General features: G+C 41.7%; 1 protein-coding gene across 3 annotated transcripts; it reads right to left on the bottom strand.

Moving 5' to 3' along the window:
* Positions 1-2339: 2339 nt before the first annotated feature.
* MTRES1 (mitochondrial transcription rescue factor 1) lies at positions 2340-11814 on the bottom strand. 3 transcript variants are annotated; one of them, XM_030556053.1, is made up of 5 exons: positions 11245-11314; positions 9462-9634; positions 8483-8921; positions 7526-7598; positions 2340-3380 (listed from the first exon to the last, which is right to left on the bottom strand). In XM_030556053.1, the coding sequence occupies exons 3-5, from the start codon at positions 8911-8913 to the stop codon at positions 3204-3206; spliced, it is 681 nt and encodes a 226-aa protein (XP_030411913.1). In that variant the 5' UTR covers positions 8914-8921; positions 9462-9634; positions 11245-11314; the 3' UTR covers positions 2340-3203. The 3 variants fall into 3 exon arrangements, with proteins under 3 accessions (XP_030411913.1, XP_030411914.1, XP_030411912.1); XM_030556054.1 differs by lacking the exons at positions 9462-9634; positions 11245-11314 and adding an exon at positions 11592-11814; XM_030556052.1 differs by lacking the exon at positions 9462-9634 and having other exon boundaries at positions 11245-11318.
* Positions 11815-21606: the final 9792 nt, after the last annotated feature.

Here is a 21606-nt window from a genome sequence, read left to right as displayed (position 1 = left end):
AGAGTGAACAGAGACAATTCTTCAAAAATACCCTTTTGTCCTTGCACTTCCAAAGGACTGTATCAGTTCATTAACTGAGACATAATTGGCACAAAAGTGAGAGAGCTCTTTCGGTACATGTCAGAGGTGGATATGTGCTGGCCAGAACAGGGTTATGCCTTATGTTTTAGTTTTGATCCCGAGTGGGATCCAGCGGCAGATTGCTATGCAACATGAAGCCATCCCTGCTCTCTCTTCTAATGCTCAGATGGAGGAGAGCAGCTAAACAAGTATATCCTTAAGGTGAAACCCTATTGCCATCTGAGCAAACACTACCTGTTGTGCACTATCTATGCGAAGAATTTCTTCCTCCTGTTCCCAGAAGCTCTCTTCACACAGTTTCAATATATTTATTCTTTCCTATCCCTTCAGGGAAGTCCTTTTACTACATCACTGTTCCAAAGCATCCATTTTAGTTCTCAATTATGCGTTAAAAGCTTTTAAGCCAAGATTTTCAAAATTATTGTTTCTGACTACTACCCAATTTGAAAATCAGGCCTCTATTAAGGTGTCAAAGGGTGGATGCTCTGCACTTACTGAAAAATCAGGCCCCCCATATTACTGGGGGGATACATTACTGGCCTGTCTCTTATCTGTCAGTCAGTCATACTCATTAGGTTATGTGAAGTAGTTTTGACAGCAAATTCTTCTATGTCACGTTATTTGAAAGATCCATGCATCTCATTTGTTATTGTTTTTTATCTTGGACCTTTAATTAATTACTGTTTGCAGTGTGTGTGAGAGAGAGAGAGAGCACCAGCTTGTGTTATGGGGGAGTATGTATGGGAGACTGTGTGTGGCTTGAGGGAGAGTGAGTGTGTCAGCATGCTGTCTCTAAATTCAGACAGCAGCCAGAAACAACCAATCCTGAGGCAGAAGCTGTTGTACAAACAGCTGGTGTCCACCCCTGTTCCCCCAGCTCAGCAAAGACCAGTACATGGGCAGAGAAAACCCTGGATGACATCAGACCTTGGCTCAGCATGAGTCCCCTTTCCCCCTAGTAGCAGCCTGCACTGCCTGCTATTGCAGACCTAGTACTAGGGAGAGCAAGATTCCATGATTCCCTTCCAAGTTCTCCTACAGCCTCCTCTCCCCACACACCAAGGAGATCCACCCCGTCCCTTGTAGTCCAAGCAGGAGTGCCTTTGCTGTGGAGAACCAGCTTGCTCAGTTTGGAGGAGGGGCGCATGCTTCTGTGTCTGAATGCAGGGCAGCGGAGTTCAAAACAGTGAGCAGAGCAGTCATGGAGGGCATTGTGGGATACCACCTCAAGGCCAGTTACAGCGATGTAACAAACACAGCATCTACACTGACACTTTTGTCAATTTAACTTTGCCACAAGCAGCTTTACGCCTCTCATCGAGGTGGTTTTCTTTTGTCGGCGAAGCAGGTGAGTTTTGTCAATGGGAGGAACGTTGTAGTATGTACACCTTCACTGCTTTGCCCACAGAAGCTGCCTTCTGCCAACAAAACTGTAGTGTACACAAGGCCTTAGAGGTGGTCCCTCCAACTGCTTTTAATACGGACATCAAGTGCTTCCTTGTATTTCTGCAGCTTCGAGTCTTTAGAATCTTGTGGGAGAGGTTTCTGGGGCCTCTCTGTCATTTATGAGCAGATTCTTAAAGTTGTTCAGGCACCTCAAAATGCAGGGAGGCCCCTGCTGGGATTAAAAAAAAAATTGTTCAAATAGATTAGGCACCTTGGAGTCTAGTGGGATTTTCAGAACCACCTGTGTGCATCTTTAAGCACCACCACAATACCTTTAAATGTCTGGCTCCTATTCACTTCTAAACAGTGCTGCATCATCTCATTTATCCTACCTCCTTTCCCATTTCTACTAAGTAACACCAAACTCCGAGAAACTGCTGAAAATCCTATGCCAGTGTGGGTCTACAGTTTATTGAAAGAAAAGGGGAAAAATAACTAGGTGGTTGTATAATTATATATTACATCAGATTATTTCCTTTTAGAAAAAGATATGATAAATTACTCTAGTTCATACACTATGTTTTGTTACAGCGATGCTACTGCCATCCAGTGCACACTCACTCATGAGAACGAAGAATTTGAATCTGGAGGGCCAGATCCTGCAGTCTTTACACCACTGACAAAGGAATGAGATTTGCCCCAACCTTTAAGATAAGAAAGCTTTCTTTTTAAACTGATTTTTCACTTAAGATATTAAATACAAGATCATTCTCATAATAGTGACAGCGTATCTGTGATTATGTATGACTCATTAAATGAAGCATTTCTCACTAAGCATTTGTGCTAAGAAAGATGGACATGAGATTTTTAGCACTATTTTTGCTTTTTATTATCATCCTTATACAGGTCTTGGAAGAACGCTGTACAACTAACTCCCAGTTTAAGCATTAAGTACTCTTTATTTAATATTCAATGAATTGAGGGCATAAGGCTGAAATCTTCCACTCATGTTCTGCACAGCTACTATACAATATAAAGTGATAGTAGTGTAAGCTCCCTCTTCCTGATCTTCCAATGTGCCTCTCAGTCACGACGTGAGTGTCTCCTCAGCCATTCCCCAGTTAATTCCTGGCCACTTGAAAATAGCCAAACTGGCCAGTAGTAATATGGACATGACCACCAACACATTTCACAGAGGCAACTGACAAGAATCAGATGGTAGTGACTCTGTCACTATCAACTGAATCCGAATCAAATCAGTGACCATAGGAGGGAAAAGGCCATTAAATCATCTTGTCTCCCTCCTTTGGGTTTTTAGATTTGAAAAAGGTTTCATCCTCTTAGAGTGACACTGCTGAGGGACAAGGTTAGAAAAATAAGTTAAGTCTCACAGCCAGAAACATTCTTCCACTTGTTAATCATTTTGATTAACAAAATCAGAGACAACTGTCAAGCAGCAGAGATCTATCTAGCCTTTACCCAACCATGATATATGTTCTTTAGGAAAACTGTCTGGAAATAAAGCTTTTTCCAATTTACCATGAAACAAAAATGAATAGAACAGAGTAAACTGACAGACTATCACAAGATATGAATGGTGCATATGGCAAGGAGGTAACATTCTATTACAAGCCCTTAGATAGGGTGCAAGAATTTTGTTTAACCAAAATGCATATTTAGCAACAAATGAAATGGTTTTCCATAAGAAGTCTCATGCTGCCATATGCAAATCCTTGTCACTTAAATACATCCTGCTTGGGCACTTTTAAATTTTTCCAGCGCCGCAAAACCACTTTGTATTTTTCACTTTCAGTCTTTTCTGATGCTTTTTTAAAGACAACTCGCATAACTACAGCAGTTTCTGTTTCTTTATCCTCCCCTACTATGAGATCCAGTGTGTCACCAACTTTCACCTGAAAATAGAGGCAGAGAGAAATAATTAACATTCTTTTGAGGAAAATAACCCTTAAGTTTATATGCAATTTAATTGTCCTCCTCTTTCCACACTGATTATTCTTATCGTCTTCTAGGGAAGTTGTTAGAATGGCTGTATAAGCATTTCATGTTCCTCTAATGCAGGCCTGCAAGTGAGCGATGAGGAGTGAATCCCTGTGAACCTCTCCATCATGGCTGTGTTATTTTCATCTAATTGTTTTTGTTAATTTTTATGTATTCTAAATGCAACTGAATGCTAGTCCAGCTTCTTATTACCACCTTCAAAATTCAGCCCTTAATTCCATCTCTTCTCCCACTACTCCCACATAGGCCTTAGTAGTCCCCAACTCTGCAAGCCTCCTTTCTCTCTTTATGTCCTCATTCCACTCTTACCCTTTACTTGGATCAACCCTCAAGCTTCCATTTATTATGCAACTTTCCTCTCTGCCCACTCTCCCTCCTTCAAAATCCACTACTTTCAGTTAGCCTTCCAAAGCTACACCCCCCTCCAATCTTCTGTGCCTACTCCCCCCACCTCCAAAAATACACATCAGCTAGTGTGAATGTTGCATAACAATCTCATGACTTCAAACAATGTAACCATAATCTTTCCTTATACCAGCAGGTGACTGCTGTTGCTTCTCCACTTCTCTATGTCATGTCTAACCAACACTATAGGCTTCTAGGTGCAGAGACTTGTCTTATTTGACTAAAGCACTATAGGTATGCTTACAGTTCAGTAAATAACCAAGCAGCAGTACCATTGCCATATTAAAGAGAAAGAGAGTCCCAACAGTTCTTTGCATTTTTTTATATGCCATCCTCTAGTAGGCTACCAATATGGGACAACTCCCATCATGCAAATGAAAGCCTAGATTTTGTTTTTAATGTAGTGAATTTGGGGAGGATTACACATGCATGAGAAAAGTCTTAATACTCAAACATTCTGTATAACTTATACAAAATGATGATGTGAAATTAAGTTAAGCCTAACAATACCACTATTAGGGGTATATTGTTTCTCCATTTTACAGATGGAGAAAAATGAGGCAGAGAGGTAAGCAGAATCATAAAGAACTACCTCAACTTCAACCAGAGAGCTTATGGGTCTGGTAATAAGCCCACCCAGAATCAACATTAGCAGACATGGTCTTCTATTCTAGGTAACTTAAGAATGAAGTATTAATCCAAATTCCTATTTGACTTCAAGCAGAAGAACCGGTAAACCTTAACAAAGACAAATGTTACTGGAAGGTGACTTCTTCACATTACACATAACACAGCATTTTTTACATTCAACACTTTACAGTGTATGATAACTACACTGACTTGCTGGGAAGTACATTAATTAAACATAGAACATTTTGTGTTGAAACCACAGATCTTTGTATTTCAACTCTTGTATTACTGGAAACGGAATGGTTACCAGGTTGTTCCACTGGAGGCAGACATTCCCTTCCAACTAAAAGCAAGTCTAAATTTTTCAGAGACCTAAAACTTGTGAGAACGAGAAAGTTTACAGTTCTAGAAGCCCCTACCTGCTTATGGGCTGCTAAGCATGCAAGGACAAATTTGAAACTCTTCACTCAGGCAAGCTTCCCATTGACTTCTATAGAGAGCTTGCCCAAGGAAGAGACTGTAGGGTTTCGCCCTCAGTATGTGGTTTCTAATCTGATATTAGAATGTTTACTTTGATAGTAAACATTGGATAGTTTATTATTCTAATGTCTTTGAATAACGCAAATATAAAAACTTAATTCAAGGAAAACTACAAAATGACCGATTTATTAAGTATTAATCTATTAAAAATCTAAGAACTGAATGTTAATTGAAAAAACCCTAGCAGTCCAACAAACAGCAGGCACTTCAGAGAGGTAATTTTGTCTAATGTAACTGAAGTATATTGCAAGCCTATGGTGCTTCACATTTTGAGTACATGAATATTATACCTGCTTCATTCTTAGTTATACATGTCTGTTCTATAGACAGTTTATTTTTAAAAAATATTTTTGCATGCAAAAGTCTCTGCCGAAGGACTCTGGATACAAATTGCATATTGGCATTTTTGCTTTGTAAAATGACTGATTTCAAGCAGAGTCTTTGTACTCAGATCAGAACATCAAACTCTTGATAATAGTCACAAATAAAAATTGTAGGTTAATATTAAAGTTGCTCTCATCAGTAAAATTAAACCATGAAAAAAAGGAAATAAAAAGTTAGGGATTAAAAGGTTGCAAAGTCAAGCACTCTCAAGTTAGGAAATGCAAGAATGAACATTGCCCATGCAACTTTAATTAGGCTCCCTTGTGTGTAGCATGATAATATAGGATTTAATTACATGCAGAAGTGACTACCTGTGAAAACTGATGTAAATGATTTGCCCAGTGTCACATAAGAACTTGGTCACAGAGGCAGGGACTAAGGCCAGTCTACACCTAAAACTTAAGTCAACCTAACTGCATCACTCAAGTCTGTGAAAAATTTTACATCTGCATGGCAGGTAGGTTGAACTAACCACCACTGTAGAATCAGCTAAATTGATGGAAGAATTGTTCCACTGACCTAGCTACTGCCTCTCAGAGAAGTGGACTACCTACATCAACAGAAAACTTCCTTCCTCAATACAGGAAGTATACTCTATAGCTGCATCACTATAGCTACACTATTGTAGCCACTACAGTGTGGACACACCCTGAGCCTCAAGGATGGTATTCAACTGCCATACCCACAAGACCATCCTTTCTCTTCCTGCAGTCCTCTGCCTTATTCACTACAACCTCCCAACTTCTGCAACAAATGAGACAGGGCTCCTACAGTCAGAAGATTCCTTCACTGCACAAACCCAATTCATCCCTCGAGCAAACCAGGCATGCTTATTAAAAAAAACAAACAAACAAACAACGGCGAGACACTGAAGTACAGACCCAGTACAACAGAAAACTCTGACACCTTAACTGTAGTCTTTGTACTGCAGGACCATAATATCAAGTCTGCAGAAACTACAGTGCTCCAAGTGAGAAAAAAGTTGTGAGAGTTCTGTTGAAGACGTATACAGATAAAAAGTGTCAAAAAAGCAAGAAACAGGCTATAGGAGATACGAGGGTTTGCCATAAAGATGCCATCTTTATAATGCTACCATTATGTGATGGATACTTTCCAAGTATTCAAAATGCATTAGTCCCTGCACCAAATAGCTCATACTGTAAGGACAGAAAGACAACTAGACAAAGGTTAAGGAAAGGGAGCAACCAAAAAAAAAAAAGATTCACTATAGGTAGTGAGGCAGAAGTGGATTTTTAAGGACTTCAAAACAGAGAGGATACAGTTGCCACAAATAAGAACATTCAGAGATTGGAGCGTATAAAGAACTGAAAGAGAATTTGAACAGGAACAATTCCTTTAACTCATGACTGGTGCTTCCTGATAAGAAAGCAGGTAGGAGTTATTTAATACTGGGGGAAAGTGTCAGTGAAACTCTTAAGAAGGGATGAAGTATGAGTAGGAAGTAAAGATAAATGTATGGATCTTCTCCTACTAAACAATATTTTTTAAAATAATCTTTTTCTATAAGTAGCTACACTAACCCATGCAACCTTAATAGTGAATAGGCTGCAGGGATTACAAAAAAAACCCCAAAACATAAAGTAAACATTTCTGGGGGTTAATTAAGAATCAATAAGCCTGTTAAATGCAGCTACAAGTGCCCTTCTCCCCCATATCTCTGGTAAAGTCTTCTGGGGGTGCAATTCATCTAAAGGCAGAAAATTCCTTTCAGGAAGGGGAAAAAGAACAAACTGTACTCCTCAGCTTACAGAACTACTTCTACTATCTCTATCAAGATGGAATGGACGACATACAGTAACTTGTTTTGACTCATCTGTCCCCCAATTAAACTAAATATACTTAAAAATATCATGAAACCTGGATATTTTGTCTCCTTTTATAAATCCCCATTTTTTACATAATATCTTTAAACCCCAGATATAGCAGGTCATGTTACATGCAGGATAACTTATTGCTTTATAGCCCCTTATAATGCCTGCATGAGTGCTATCAGAGTAGGAGGGAAGAGAAAATGTCAGCCTTAGTTATGATCTTGTATTAATTCTTTTAAAAGCCTTACAGTTCTGCTTTTCTTCCACAATTTTTCTCCATTCAGCCTGAGTTCACCATTATAGAATGCATCTTCCACTTTGCTAAAATAAAAAAAAATTAAAAGTTTGCTTTATAGGGCTGCGTTTCCAGTGCACAGAAAACAAGTGCAATTATTTCCTAAGAGGCAAAAATGCAATTCACCTGCAAAGTGTAGTCCAGAAGGAGAATTTGTGAATAAAGCATATATATATTTCTGTGAGGGTTATTAAAGATTGACTTAAGCTGGAAATCAAGTATATATTTCATAAATGCTGAATAAAAAATAATTCATAACTGTTCTGTACCACAGGTACAGGGCAGTTTAAGAGTGTTTATAACAGATAACACCCCTTTTTGTGTGCCACCTGGCACCAGTCCTTTTAAACTTAAGAATGTTGTCCTCAGATATCAGCTTCAAGTCATACTAATGTATTGTAACTAACAGGCTTCTTAAATCCTCTGTACGTTGCATAGGTTATACACTGTGATGGACTTGTTAATAAGGTTTATGTATATCTGGTGGAGGTAGGTGTGGCAGGTTTATATTTACTGTAGAACTGGGTTAGACTCTTCCTTCTAGTCAATCTAGGTATTTTTTTTAAATCCTTCCACCAACTAGCAGAAGCTTTTCTATTCTTAAGCTCTTTCTTTTTAAGTCAATGGTTAAAAGCATAAATGCTAGAGACTGATTAAAATTATCACCGTCTCTTTAAGTAGTCTTCGTATTCAAGACAGTGCTAAGTAGCAGAATTCTGGAAAAGAACAGATTCCAAGAGATAAAGTAACAATATACCTCCAAAGACAAATATGGACTTCTGATTAAGTTAAAAAAAATTCTTCTTCACTAAGTTACTGCAACAAGAAAAAGGACATCAAAAGAACATTTAACTATTTACAATATAACAATTTCTTTATCGAGTAAGCTACATAAATCTTTCATACTTACTTTCTTGCAATATCTAGACCAGATTTCATTATTATATCATAACGAAGAGACTGGACTACTTTGTCAAGATCCTTGTAATCTTTCACTATATTGGGGTCATTTTCAAATTCATCTTCTGAATCACTTCTCTCTTCCTCCTCCTCCTCCTCGTCCTCCTCCTGCAGGGGTTGTTTTTTCTTTCTAGAACTTTTGTCACTTTTAAGTCGTACACAAGGCACTGAAATACATTTTGAAGGCGGTCTTAAAAATACATCATGTATCGCAGGAGAAATGCTGAAGTGTTTTCTGTAGTTTATTATACTGGATTGGTGGATAGAGTATATACGTCTCCTCCAGGACACACAGAGTTTATTAGAGGGAAATTTCTCCCAGACTCCAAGCCAGACATTTAGTTTTCTAAAGGCAGTGATGGGCAGTCTGAAACCAGTCATAGCATACCCTGAAATAAAGAGACAGATTCAATTTTGTTTGGTACTCTGCATTTTTTTTCAGTATTGAAGAAATTGGTCAGCAAACAGCATACTTATAGTAGTGACTATTAAAATCCACACTTTTTTTTCCTTTTTGTAATAACGATATAGTTCCTTTTGCAACCATAAGAATTTTTGTATTTCTGTGAAATGTTCTTTCTTCTCATATAGCAGGGTAGGTAAGTTGCCTATTCATAATCTGCATTTTTCACATTTAGTTTCCCATTACACATAGGTAGCATGTTACACTGAATGTTAGCAATGGAATACTCTATACGTAACTCTTTTTACAATTTGTTAAACTACTGACTTTCTTATAGTTTCTTCCTTCCATTACTCAAATAGGATATTTTTAAGGTCATAGTTAACTTCCAGCTCATGCTATTTAACCAGAGCAGAGAGATGCCAGTGGCTACATTTATTAGGGAACGTTCTTGACAGAAGTGACTTGCCCAATACCAGAGATAGAAGTAGAACCAGGAATAAAAGTCAGAAGTTCCTGAATTCACCTTGTGCTCAGACTGCAGAGCCAGTAGATGAGAAAATGCTGCTTCTCCTAACCAGACCTTAATATCACTGAAGCATTTTCAAGACAAATACTCTTTCCTGATGCAATCCATTTATCCATCCTCCACTAGACGAGCAGTCACTAGCAAGAACAATCCCTTTTGCAGAAGATTCCCTGAAAATCATTCCAAGAATACAGTTTCCAAACAGGATAAAAAATAGTAGTTACTTTTTGATAGTCTTAGGGAAAAATGGATTTATGATCTTAGGTAAGGATGAAAAACAGTGTTATAACCCTAAATTTCCACACGTTTGCATTAATCTTTTAGGCTGAAATTTCCATGTTTTGTTCTCTATCCCAAAATGAATTTTTGGAAAGTTTGAGCAAAATTATTTAACCTGTTTCAGGGTTGTCAGTGAGTGAAGGGGAAAAAAACCCACTTTCGATGTCTTTGTAAATTTGTTTTTTTAAATGCAGACACAGAACTACAACAGCTGAAGTGTGAAATTTGGCATAGCCATAGTCCTCGTTAGGACTAATAGTTTAGGGCATAGTAGTAGTATTACTATAGCACCTGAGGGCCCTAATTCACGAACCCGGACCCCATTCTATGAGGTGCCATAGGCCTTTGCTTGCCTTGGAAACAACTTTCTACAGTGGTTATGAGGTACTAAAAAAATCACTAACATGTTTAACAGCATCTAATATTTTAATAGAACCTAATGAAGCCCTGCCCACTCTATAACTGAACCACTGCTAGGACCATTTATATGAAAAAGACTGAACCCTCTTTCACATAAAGGGTCCTAACAGTGGTCCTGTGACAGAGTGGGCAGGGCTTCATTAGGTTCTATTAAAATATTAGATGCTGTTAAACATGTTAGTGATTTTTTCAGTACCTCATAACCACTGTAGAAAGTTGTTCCCAAGGCAAGCAAAGGCTCCCTCACATTTTTGTAACTGTGCTTTTGTTAAACATCTGGGTTCCACACCATGTACTTGCCCGTATGTTCTTCCACATTAGCTGGGGGGAGGGGTGAAGCCCCCAAATATATGCAAACTTGTACTAAGAGAAGTGAAAATGGACTTTAAGAGAGCATTCCAAAATCCCAGTCAGGATCAAGGCCACACTGTGTTAAATGCAAAGTGTGTGTGCGTATATATATTTACTTACTTACTGATTGTGATCATAAGACTGCAATTGCTAAGGGGCCATGTCTGGAGATGGGGAAGAGATTCCTTTTTTGTCCTGACGCAGACTCGCTCTCCCTATCATGCCCAAGGGTCTGATTTCAATCCCCACCAATAACCGGTCAGGACTAACCTTCTGGAACACACTCACTCTCTGCAACCGTCCCCCTGGCTGCAGTTTGGTTCCCACTGAGCTTTTCTTCTAACCATCCCGCCCACGCACCCAGCCCTTGGGCCACTCGGTTCCCCGCCAGGAAAGCGAGGTGCCCAAACCACACTGTCACCCACCCGCACCTCTTCCCGCGTTTAGCTCCGTGCCCGCAGCGGGACCAGGCCGCGGGGCGGGCCGCGCCGCGCCGCGCTAGGTTCCAGCAGCAGCGCCGCTTCGGAGCTCGCGAAACGCCCGTGCCTGCCTGGGCAGGGCCGAGCTCCGCAGCCCCGGCCCCGGCGCCACCGACTCGCTCTGCCGCCGGCCTGAGGGAGCCCGGAGAGCCCAGCTCCGCTCGGGCCGCGCTCGCTGCAGGCCCCGGCAGCTGCGCCGCAGCGAGACCCGGTCAGGGCGGGGAGCCGGGCCCGGGAAGGGCCGCCGTTACCTGTGTCCGCCGGACGCTACGGCCCGGCCCCTGCCCAATCCCGCCGCCGAGACGCTGCGCGGAGAGCGGGGCGGAGTCGCCGGCCGGGGCCCCGCTGCTGGGGGCTGGCGCCGGGGACTCGCTGCTCCGTCCAAGCCAAACCCCCTTCAGCGTGTGCGGGGCCGCGGCGCGTCCGCCAGGCTCAGCTCCCAGCAGCCAGTGGGCGCGCCCCGTAGCGCTGCCTCGCTACACGGCTCTCGGCCCGCGCAGCAGCCCGGCGGCTCCCGGGGAGCAGAGACCTCCTGGGTGGCGGGCGGGCATTTGCAAACGGTGGGTTTCCAGGGGCCTGCCCGCCCAACTGGGTGCACCTTAAAGGGGCCGCGCTTTCCGCGGGGGAGTGTCGCTCTCAGGTCCCGTTCCCGTGCCTCAGGCTCGGCACCCACACGTGGAGGCAGCCTGTGGGGACGAGAGGCCGGGTATTCCCGCCAGCTGCGGGGACTGTTGTTTGGTCCCTTCTTCTTCCGTGTGTAAAGACGTTGCTGCCTAGGCTTAGGCCGGGGAAAGGCCTTGTCTCTTCTCAGGGTTCACTAAAGCGGAAATCGCAAACTAGTCTAAGGGCTGAGCCTTGGACGTGGTGTGAAAGCCAACACAGAAAAGGCAAAGGTCATGAGCCTGCCCCGCGACCCAGCAAAATCACTAGAACTGTAATCGCTAAGCGCTGGGCGATGCTGCAAATTTATGTCAGTATAACTATGTCACTCGGGTGGGGAAAATCCACAGCCCTGAGCAATATAGTTATAGTGCAGACAGCGCTATGTGATGGGAAGGCCTCTCTTGTCAACACAGCTGTCACCTCGGGGCTGCTCTACACTACTGCTTACCGTCAATGTAACTTACATCTGTCAGAGGTGTGAAGAAGACACCCCCCTAAGTGACCTAAGTGCTGTCTACACCAACACTATCAGACACTCTCCCACTGACAAAGCCTCCGTAATTATGCCAGCCAGAGAGCGCGTCTTCACCAGATGCGCTGCAGTGGAGCAGCTGCACCAATGTAGCACCGTGGTGTAGACTTGGCCTTAGGCACGAGGTGCACCCATATTGATGGGAGAAGCTCTCCTGTCAGCATAGGTGGCATCTTCACTAAACACTGCAGTGGTGCAGCTGCTCTGGTGCAGCACTGTCAGTGAAGACAAGCCCTAAGATGGGCAATGGAACCTCAGAACACAGCATTGCAGCTCAAGGCAGCACAGTAGGTGAAGCATATGCGTGGAAGAGTTAGATTTTTATCGGTAAACATTTTCACACACTCCCCCACAAACTGATGGAAAATATTTTTATTAATAATCAAAAATGTACAGATAGGCAAAGTAACAAAAAAGCAGTTTGAGAACCCTATTAGAGTTTGAGTTAAGGATATTTATGTCATATAGTTTGCCATGATGATGTCACTGTGATTTTTATGGTTATAAGGCATTACCTTTTGAATCTCATCATCTACTGTTATTTTATAATTATTGTCTGACGCCCCATTCTCTAAATCTCCCATAATTTCCAACAACTGTGAAAAACTATAAACATAAAAATAATCTATAAACCTAAAAATGTTTAAAATCCACAATTTTGCACAGGTGAGGACATTTAAATTGATAGTATTTCAAAAAATCCTTAAACATCAATATTTTCTGACAAAATTATTTTTAAAAAATCAAGTTCTTCCAAGCTTAGAGATGCAGCAGCATCAAGGTGCCTCCCACACAGCAAATCCTAAAGCTCTGATTATTAATAGCTGGGCTAGGTGGCCATGGCACTATAGGACCTGACCCGACCAAGACACATCATCAGGGCATCAGCAGAGTGGGCAGTGACAAGCAGCAGAAGCAGTAGCAGCCAGTGGCAGAGGCCTCACTCACCCATTTGAGGTGTGTACCCCTTGGATTCTGGGACTTCACTGACCTCAGACAACATACCATGAGTGGGATGCAGCAGAGGAAAAGGGAGAGTGTCAAGTTAAAGGGAAGTAATTAGACTTTCACAACACAAGGTGGGAAATTGAGGCAAATGATTACTGCTCAAGATATTGTGGGGCGGTTGGTTTCCCTGTCATTTGAATACTTTTCAAACATTGTTGCTGTATTCCCTTTCCCCTGAATGGAAGCTTTGTTGTTGTTGTTATATACAGGCTCAGTGCTTGCAGGTGGAGAAGTATTGCCTAGAGGTGCACTGGGAGGGTATTTAGTTTTCCCAGATTTCTCCATGGGGGCGCAAGCCAATTTTGTTTTGTAATTTTAACAGGAGCCCTTGGATATGAGCCTGACCTTTATACTGCTGACACCACCTGTCAGAAGGGTTACACAAAGAAACAGTGACATATCAGTGCATTGAGTGCTAATATGGTGAAATGTGAAGTTACAAATCATTATGGTTATTTAAATTGGGCAGCAAGGGTAAAGGACTTGTATGGACAATAATATATCATGGTGCTAAGAACACCTTCCTCTGTAGCTCAGGGTTGCCCTCTTATGGGAGTTGTTTCCCAGCTATCTTTCTGGGGCTGACCCTTTAAAATTGGCAGAGCCAATGGCCTTAAGTTGGCCATTTTGTTGCTGACTATAGCTTTCCCTTTTCCAGCTGGTAAGTATCTATCTGCTGTGGTTTCCACTCCTTATTCTTGAGGAACTGGTGCATTTTCACATGAATGTAATCACCAGGGTGGCTAGGTACCAAATTTCTGTTGTACTAATTATATAGTTTTAATTTATGAATGCAAGAGTAATGCTATTTAAAACTTTTTTTGTTTTACTGGTTTATGAATACTCTTACTTAATAATATCTAAAATCTGGTGGGTTCCCAGCACAGAAAAATGCTGTAAATGACTGACTTGTTCCTGACATCATAGGCGCCAACTCTGTGGGTGTTCTGGGGCTGGAGAACCCACCAGCAGCCCCTCTATCAGCTCTGGTGGGCCCCACGGATCAGCACCTCCCTCTCCCTCCCTGAGCCTCCTGCATGCTGCGAAACAGCTGGTGAGGAAGGGAGGAGCGAGGACATGGTCTGCTCGGAGGAGGGGGTGAAGTGGGGTGGGAAGAGGCGGGATCTGGACTGGGCAGGGGTGGGAGAAGGGGAGGTGAGAAGAGGCAGGGCAGGGTGGTGCCTCGGGGGAGGGGCCTGAGGCAGAGCTGGGGGTGAGCACCCACTGGCACATTGTAAAGTTGGTGCCTGGCTGACATCTCTCGATAAGTTTCTTCTTCGTTTTCGTTATCTAGTTTGTCCTTCAGATAACTTTTTTTTATTTCTTGTTGGTATTCATTTTGTGTTTGCAGATTTTTCACTTGATTAATAGATAATTTATTTGTATAGAAGTAACCACTGATAAAGTTCCCAAATGACACAGAAATTGAGGGAATGGTAAACAATTAAGAGGACAGGTTGGTGATTCAACATGAGCTTGGCCACTTTTTAAACTGGGCACAAGCAAACAATATGAGTTTTAATATTGATAAATGTAAATGTGTACATCTAGGAACAAAAAAAGAGGACTCTCTCCTGGGAAGCAGTTACTCTGAAAAAGATTTGGGGGTCATGGTGGATAATCAGGTAACATGAGCTCCTGCTGTGACACTGTGACCTAAAGAGCTAATGCAATTAGAGATTCATAAACAGGAGAATCTCAAGTAGGAGTTGAAAGATTATTTTACCTCTGTATTTGGCAGTGGTATGTCTACTATTGGAATACTGTGTTGTATTCTGGTGTCCTTAATTCAAGAAGTTTGTTGATAAATGGAAGAGGGTTTAGAGAAAAGCCATGAGTATGATTAAAGGATTTGAAAACATGCCTTATAAGTAATTGAACTCTTTGAGTCTATCTGCATGAAGAACAAATATTCTATAATGGTCTCTTCAGGGTAGAGAAAAAAGTTTAAGATGATCCAGTTGGTGCCAGTTGAAACTAGACAAACTCAGACTGGAAACAAGGTGTAAATTAACAGTGAGGGTAGGCTCTTCATCACTGACAATTTTAAAATCAATAGATGAGCTGCTTTTTTTAAAGGATATGCTCTAGAAATTATTTTGGAGGAGTTCTAAAGCCTGTGTTTTACAGGAGGTCAGACTAGATGATCACAATGATCCTTTCTGGCCATGGAATTTGTGAATCAAGTTTTTAGCCTGGGACCATCTATTTTCCTTGCCCCACGCATCTGATCTGTGTCTAAATCCTGACACTTCTTCCTCAAGATCTCTGAGATCTACAAGATTTGTTTACACAGTCACTTGCATGCACAGAAGTAGTTTTACATGCATTTTGTACCTGGACTTTAGATCTTCATATTTGAAATTTTTGAAAATTTAACACTTTTGGCTAAGTAGTGCAGTGAGGATTTAGCTGTGCAACTTTCTTTTATTCTCACTGGAAGCTGCATGATTAGACCATGGCAGCTCTTTGAAAATGTAGCCTTTTAAAGAGTATCAGAGGGGTAGCCGTGTTAGTCTGGATCTGTAAAAGCAGCAAAGAGTCCTGTGGCACCTTATAGACTAACAGATGTATTGGAGCATGAGCTTTCATGGGTGAATATCCACTTCGTCGGATGCACTTTTAAAGAGTTTAATCCTGCATTATGTTATGCAGATAGAAATACTGTGTAATGGAAAATGGGCTACCGTACTTACACAGCCACAGATATAACTGCAGACTGAGAGTCAGAAGAGGGGATCAAACCTTACATGGGGAGAAAGAGGTACATCCCATGTACCAGTATGTATAGAATATTGTCTTTACTGAATATGATCTTTAAGATCTGACCTTTTCTCTCAGTTACTGGAGCTGAAGCTCTCATTCAAGCCTTCCTCTTCAGTTTTTGCAACCCACATCACTCTTTTTCAATCTGTACAAAATGCAGCTGCCAGATTCACCTTCCTTTCAGATTTCTCTGACCATATCAATTACCACCCTCACACACTCTTAAATTCTTCTGTCTCCTCTACCACTTCAGTTTAAGCTTGGTTCCACTCCCTCCCTACCTATCCATCCTTTCTCTTCTTGTGTGAACCCCCAACCCCCTGGGTCCAAAAATTATACCTCTACACAGGGAATGTCCTTCCTGAACTGATTCACAAGGTCACTATCCCCTTTTCCCCCCAAATCCCTCTGAAAGCCCTACTTCTACCATGACACCTACAAAAAAATCAGACTAATAGTGGTGAAGTAGAGAGGCCATTGGGGATAGTTTTTTATTTCTTTTTAAAATGATATCAAGTAGCCTCAAGACATGGTCAATAACCACCTTGATATCTACTTGTTTGTTATATCCCTTTCCCCTACCCTTTGTGTGTCTGCCTGTCTTTGGGAATATGCCAGCCTGCCGTTGTTCATACATTGTAGGTGCTACCAGAAACAAACTAATAATAATTGTTCCTTGTTGGCAAGAAAGCTATGTAATTTCTGCTTTTCAGCCTATTGTAGCAAATCAGTTGCTAATTATTCTTTGTCAAGCTGAGCCATATTCATCGTTAGCTGCTCATAGATGAAAAGTTCCACATATCTCAGTGCTAATCCCTGAGCTGCCCAGTCTTGCAGTGAGTTTTGTTCATCCATGATTTTACCTTGCTCATTTACTTGACATTATTGTATCTAAATTGTAAAGACTGTCTCTTAAAATCACCCATTTCTTTTGAAAAAATAGGCTAAACCATTCATAAATTCTGCAGAAAACCTGCCCAATCCTTCTGGCTTTCGCTGTTGCCCTTAGGGTTTATCTAGCTAAAGTTAACAGCAGGTGATTGATGCAATGGAAGGGGAAAAGCAATCCAATTAAGCATTAGGTTATTTTGAATTTCCTTATTAGCCATGACAGCTACACATTCCATGAGCAAATGTTAATTAGTTTGAATTATTTGTTTACTTTTGTGTTCTGTGTTGATTTCAGATTAACTGCTTTACTACTTAGAATATGTTCTTTTCACTAATTAATGGTAATTAATTTTAAATATATGCTTGACCAGGAGTAGGCAACCTATGGCATGTGTGCCGAAGGCGGCAGGCAAACTGATTTTCAGTGGCACTCACATTGCCTGGGTCCTGGCCACCAGTCTGGGGGTCTCTGCATTTTAATTTAATTTTAAAGCAAGCTTCTTAAATGTTTTAAAACCTTTATTTACTTTACCTACAACAGTAGTTTAGTTATATATTATAGACTTATAGAAAGAGACCTGCTAAAAATGTTAAAATGTATTACTGGCATGCGAAACCTTACATTAGAGTGAATAAATGAAGACTCGGCACACCACTTCCGAAAGGTTGCTGACCCCTGTGCTAGACTAACACAATTAGGGAATGAGGGAAATTGTTCCCCCATCTGTGTGCAATGAAAAAATTTACTTTTCCTGTTTTAATTTTTGTAGAGGGGTTTTAAAAAATTACTTGGAGTATTTCAGTATCTCTAACGACTGAATGGCAAAGTTCTCTTTATTTAGGATTGAGGAAGAAATGCCTATCTTTGGAATTTGGGTTGTAGGCACTTTTGACATAACTAATGGTACAACAGGAATGTTGAAACAAGAGAACAGCCATACTGGATCAGACCCAAAGTCCATCTGGTTCACTATTCTGTCTATGACACTGGCCAAACCCAGATGCTTCAGAAGAAGGTATATGAACCCTGCAGTTGGCTGATGTGGGATAAATTGCCCTTAATGAAACTCTTCTTCTTACCCTTAATAGTCAGAAATTGTCTTAAGCACTGAAGCATCCCTTTGAAAGCCCCTCCCCCCCTTTTTTTTTTTAGTACTTATTATCCAGAGAGTCCAATCCCTCTTTGAATGTTGCTAAGATCTTTGCCTTGATATCTAGTGGCAATGCGTTCCATAGTAAATTATGTGTTGTGCAGGAAAGTATTTCCTTTTATAAGTTCACCTTTCCATTTCATTGACTGTTTGTTTGTTTGTTTATTTCTTATGAAATAGGAAGAGCAGATGTTCCCAATATACTTTCTCAGTTTTATTATTTTATCATGTCCTCTCTTATTTGTCTCCTCTATAAAGTAAACAATCCCAATATTTTCAATCTCTCCATGCCCTTAATCATTCTTGCCACCCACACCCCAAAACCAGAAAATAACCAACCAGAGATTAATTCAAACCCAAATAGTACCTGTAAGACCTAGTGGGTCTCGAAACCAGGCCTGCCGAGCTACCAGGCAGGAAATACCTTCATGCTGCAACCCAGTAACAGCTGCAACCAGCTTGTACTCCTCTATCCACAGCCCATTGCGGACATAGGCCACGGAAAGTCCCATGTCAAAGACTCTTGACAGGAAGCAGCCTTATGGCCCCTGATTGGCTCCCTACCCAATATAAACCCAAGGGATGTTCCAGGAAGTGTCCAGGCAACAGTGGATCTCCTGTAGCTACCATGGTCATTCCTGCTCTTTAATCCCATTGACCTTAGCTTTATTTGGACCTCACCTCCTGACCCAGATGGAAATCTGATTCAGACTCTGATCCTTGATATCATCCCCATTCTGTAGTTTGACTATAAACACCTCCACTACTTTCTGCCTCAGGTTTGACCCTTCTGTGACCCTTGGTCCTGACTGCCATTGTCAGGATCTTGACAATATGCCAAAATACTAGCCCTTATCATATCATATTCCCCAAAAGCCTTGGTGAAGATCGAGGCCTTGCAGGGTGAATTCAGGCTATTTCAACCCAAGGGCCCCTCACAAAGAGTAGCTCCCTCTTATACACAGGTTGCTTGAGCATCTTTCCTGTTAACTCTGGTTACAAGCCCATCCTAGTTCAGTGGTGAAGTAAAGGCAGCAATTAGAAATAATATATAACAAATGGGAAAATGAGAAATATAGAGCAAAAAATATAAATTAGAAGTTCTGAAGTGTAGAAAACTGATTAGGGAAGCTAAAGATGTTAGGAGGAAAATCAATGGTTTGCAGGGGTTAAGAGCAATAAGAACATCAGTAAGTATAGCAGGAATAAAATCCTAACAATACTGTAGGCTCAGTACTAAATGGAGATAGTAAAATTGTTAACGATGCAGAAAAGGAAGAAGTGTTCAACAGTTATTTATGTTCTATAATTGAAAAGAACAGGAATGATGTACATGTGTAATATGAAGATGTTAAAGTACTTTCCGGTCAATTAGCAGCTGAGGATGATGATAGAATGCATTTGCTGCTAGGAATAAACAATTTTAAATTGGTAGGCCTATGTAGTTGACACCCAAGATTGCTAAAAGGAGTTGACTGAGGAGATCTATGGCCTGCTGGTGTTTAATTTTTAATCTTGGACTAGCAGGGAAATTCCAGAAGACTGGGAGTGTGTTAATGTTGTGCAAATATTCAAAGCAGAATGACCCAGGTAACTTTGGGCTGGTTAGCCTGATGTCAGTCCAAGCAAAATAATGGAACATCTGGTACAGGATTCTATCAATAAAGAATTAAATGATGGGAATATAATTAATGCCATTCAACATGGATATATGGAAAATAGGTCTTGTCAAACATTTTTAAAAACCTCATTTTTAATTAAATTTAATTTGCTTGCTAAAAGTAACTGGATACATATAATACATTTAGACTTTTGTAAAGCACTTGACTTGGTACATGCAACATTCTGATTTTAAAAACTAGCACTATACTATATCATAGAGCACACTTAAATGGATTAAGAACTGGCAGATCTCAAGAAGTAGTTGTCAATGGGGAATGAGCATTGAATGTTTTTTCTAGGGGGGATTCTGTAGGGATCAGTACTAGGCCCAATGTTTAACATTTTCTTTGGTGATCTGGAAGTAAATCACAATTGATAAAATTTGTGGATAACATAAAGATGGATAAATAATGATGAAGCTAAGACAGTCATATAGATTGATCTGGATCACTTGGGCCCATTCATTTAATGTGTTTTAACACAGTGTGACAAAGTCAGGCTGGATATTTGTAAGAGAGTGGTGGAAGGCAGGTATATTAGTGTAAGTGCACGATGATACTGCTATTGTGGGGAACTTCCCAGGCTATAACTACACTGCTGAAATGGGCTAGGAAAGAATCTGAGTCCTCCACTCCCACTTTCCTTTACCCAGAGAACTGCCTGACCACGAGGACACCTCTTCCACTCTCCTGGGTGGCAGAGAACTTGTAATCCTAACAAGGCTGGACCCAGGATTCCTGGGGGGGCTTGACCCCAATCTTGTCATTGTCACTTAGGTCAGGGCCTATGGTGTCCCCACTCCGGGGTGCTCTCTCTCCACTGGACACTTCCCTGACCCCACTGATCATTGCATATAATTCAAAATAAATACAATTTATTAAACAGCAACTAATTTTAAAAAATGGGAAAAGGTTAAGGAAGACACTTAACCAACTCTCAGAGGGTAGCCGTGTTAATCAGGATCTGTAAAGCAGCAAAGAATCCTGTGGCACCTATAGACTAACAGACGTTTTGGAGCATGAGCTTTCGTGGGTGAATACCCACTTCCTCAGATGCATGTAATGGAAATATCCAGGGGCAGGTATAAATAAGTGTGCTAGCAAGCAAGCTGGAGATAACGAGGTCAGTTCAATCAGGGAGGATGAGGCCCTGTTCTAGCAGTTGAAGTGTGAAAACCAAGAGAGGAGAAACTGGTTCTTCTTCGAGTGATTGCTCATATCCATTCCAGTTAGGTGTGCGCGCCGCGCGTGCACATTCGTCGGAAAACTTTTACCCTAGCAACTCAGTGGGCCGGCAGGTCGCCCCCTAGAGTGGCGCCACCATGGCGCTTGATATATACTCCTGCCGGCCCACCCGCTCCTCAGTTCCTTCTTACCGCCCGTGTCGGTCGTTGGAACAGTGGAGCGCGGCTTAGCTGACCTCCACTTCCCTAGCTACTCGTATTTCTTGTATATAGTTATGCAGTTATAACCCTTTTATATACGTGTTTCTTTGCTAACATGGTTAGTTTAGTTAGCGGGGTTCAGGAAGTAGCCCCTTCCATGATCCCGGTGCCGGAGCCCATGCATGGCTCACCGGGTTTTAAAATGGGCCCGGCCTGCCAGAAGCCGCGGCCGAAGGGAGATCTAGACGACTCCTGTTTGAAGTGCCTCAGGGAATCACACTTGACAGCTAAGTGCCCCATTTGCAAGGCTTTTAAGCCGAGAACAAAAAGGTGCGGGACTTCCACTTACCCCTCCCACCTTGGGCGCCGAGCGATGTTCAGCGGTGGAAGAAGCGCCTCCTCAGCACGGACACCCGTCGGTACTACCAAGGCCTTCGGCACGATGTCGACTCGGCACCGCTTCCTTCTTCCTGAGGTCGAGAGAGCCTACGATTCCTGCTGGTGCCTGACGGCTCCCCGGCACGTGCCGTGGTTGAGCCCCCTGCTCCTGCTGCTT

The sequence above is a fragment of the Gopherus evgoodei genome, chromosome 3 (assembly GCF_007399415.2).
Source record: "Gopherus evgoodei ecotype Sinaloan lineage chromosome 3, rGopEvg1_v1.p, whole genome shotgun sequence".
NCBI lineage: Eukaryota > Metazoa > Chordata > Testudines > Testudinidae > Gopherus > Gopherus evgoodei.
The sequence above is the reverse complement of the archived record's forward strand: the minus strand, read 5'-3'. Positions and strand labels throughout refer to the sequence as shown.

What these genes read in the sequence shown, in the direction of transcription:
- MTRES1 (XM_030556054.1), bottom strand. Translation starts at nt 8,913, where the DNA reads ATGACTGGTTTCAGACTGCCCATCACTGCCTTTAGAAAACTAAATGTC. An exon ending in GGTCTAGATATTGCAAGAAA is followed by an intron (nt 7,599 to 8,482) that starts GTAAGTATGAAA and finishes TTTTTATTTTAG; the next exon opens with CAAAGTGGAAGATGCATTCT. An exon ending in TGTGGAAGAAAAGCAGAACT is followed by an intron (nt 3,381 to 7,525) that starts GTAAGGCTTTTA and finishes CTCTATTTTCAG; the next exon opens with GTGAAAGTTGGTGACACACT.